Here is a 2,176-nt window from a genome sequence, read left to right as displayed (position 1 = left end):
AGCCTTAAAAAGGAAATGCAGTCCCATCTGAGAATTGGCAAGCTGCAATATTATTCACGATTTATAGGGCGCCAGCAGTTTACGCAGCGCAATATAAACGTTTGCTTTTGGATTTAATATCACTTTAAGGCCTGGTTCACACCTATGCATTTTTTAGTGCATTTTGCATTAACACACTACAGTCCATTTAACATGGTTTCCTATGGATGTAGTTCACATCTGTGCATTTTATGGAAAGGGACAGTCTTCCTGTTTCCATGGATTTCAATGGATCAAAATTGAAAAATGCACTGGTGTGAAATCAGACCTAATACCTTTTTTTCAGTAATATTTTAAATAAATAAATCAGAACAAGACCTCATTATGGCTGTATCAGGCAGATACTTCTAAAACAATAAAGCACAATACATATGACACGTGTTTATATGAAGCTGCTGCAGAAATAATGGCCGCTCCATACATTAGGAACAAAACAATTTCAGAAGACCTGGAACAGCATAATCTTAAAACAGTTTGGTTTTTATTAAAAATAAGGTCAAACCAAACGCACAAATCCTACGCAGTTAAATGAACATTATATATGTCATAGAAAGAAAAAACAAACAAAAAAAAAAAAAATCTTGGATTTTCAGATAACCGGAAGTTTAAAGGGTAACAAACACAATCCAGACCAATAGGCCATTCGGTAAAGTCATGAACAAAACAAAGGACTCCTGACTCCTTAGCGGAAGTCTATGTCCAAGACGTGGTTTAGCAATTATCAAATGGCAACAGAATCAATACAGGTCAGGATGAGAAGACATTGAAAACAAAACATGCCTGGCCAAACAGTGATCCAGACGAGTGAAAAAACAACCAGGTCTTGTGGTCGGTAAACAAAAAAAAAAAAAAAAAAAAAACCTTAGACATCGTCCATTCATGGCTCAGTCACTGGTGGGAGGAGTTCAGTATGATCCGTACGAGCCGTAGCCCCCAGCTCCTTGGTAAGGGCCTGTGCTGCTATTGCGCCCCCAGGTGGTTGGTCCCGAGCCTTTCATGGGCCCATAGGCGGACATGTGCTGAGAATAGTTCCCGAAGCCGTTATAACCGTCACCGTAGGCGCTCTGCTCCCCATATCCTCCATAGGAGTTGTAGCCCCCGCCATAGGCCTCATAGCCGCCTGCATAGCCTTCCCTCTCCCCGGAGTAGCCGTTAGCCGAGCCTGCTCCTCCTCTCCCCCGGCCTCCGCCCCGGTAAGACTTGGCTCCAGGGCTCTGCTGGATATCCTCCCGGGGCACGGCCTTCTTCACCTCCACGCGGTGCCCATTGATGGGGTGGAACTTCACCACGGCCGCCTTGTCCGCAGCATCGTGGTTGGCGAAGTGAATGAAGCCGAAGCCGCGCTTCTTCCCGGTGCCTTTATCGGCGATGATCTCCACCTTATCCACGGGGCCGAACTGGGAGAAGTGCTCCTGGAGGTGCGCCTCCTCGATGTCCGCCTTCAGCCCCCCCACGAACAGCTTGTTGACTTTGGCGTGGGCCCCGGGCCTAGACGAGTCCTCCCGAGACACGGCTCTCTTCAGCTCCACGTTGTTACCGTCCACGACGTGTGGGGAGGCGGTGACGGCGGCGTCCGCTTCCTCGGCGGTGGAGAAGGTGACGAAGCCGAAGCAGCGGGAACGTTTAGTAAGCGGGTTCACCACCACCACACAGTCCGTCAGGGTGCCATAGCCTTCGAAGTGACTCCTCAGGCCGGCCTCCGTGGTCTGGACATTGAGGCCTCCTATGAACAGCTTGCACAGCTGAGATGTGTCCATGTCGCCGCTCCTCTCTGACAATAAACTTACAGCACGTTGGGAGCACGGTTATTTCTTTTTTTTTTTTTTTTTAGCGCGCAAGAAAATGCAAAAAGGAGTTTCTTACGTCACCGGGCTGCAAAGGAACTTCCGGTCATGGGACCTAGCCCATGATGACGAGAGGTGGCGCGTGTTTTGATTGGTCGATGGGGACGCCATTGTAAAGACGCCATTCAGGAGTCTTCACGTGGGGGAGGGATGGCTGCGGTGGTGCAATGACAGGAAATGAAGGCCCAGGCTTTAAATTCCACGCAAGCTCTATTGAATTGATGTGGTTTCAATCTTTTTTTTTATTTTTTTTTTTTTTAGGCTTTTTAGTTTGCGGCTTTCTTTTACCTTCA

The 2,176-nt window shown here is 47.9% G+C and overlaps 1 protein-coding gene across 1 annotated transcript; it reads right to left on the bottom strand.

The window, feature by feature from the left end:
• Positions 1–498: 498 nt before the first annotated feature.
• On the bottom strand, positions 499–1,952 carry HNRNPA0 (heterogeneous nuclear ribonucleoprotein A0). Its single transcript, XM_073620734.1, has one exon. It carries the CDS (start codon positions 1,794–1,796, stop codon positions 945–947), a length of 852 nt encoding a protein of 283 aa, XP_073476835.1. The 5' UTR covers positions 1,797–1,952; the 3' UTR covers positions 499–944.
• Between the last annotated feature and the right edge of the window lie 224 nt (positions 1,953–2,176).

The sequence above is a fragment of the Aquarana catesbeiana genome, linkage group LG03, assembly GCF_042186555.1.
Source record: "Aquarana catesbeiana isolate 2022-GZ linkage group LG03, ASM4218655v1, whole genome shotgun sequence".
NCBI classification, from domain to species: Eukaryota; Metazoa; Chordata; class Amphibia; order Anura; family Ranidae; genus Aquarana; species Aquarana catesbeiana.
The sequence above is the reverse complement of the archived record's forward strand: the minus strand, read 5'-3'. Positions and strand labels throughout refer to the sequence as shown.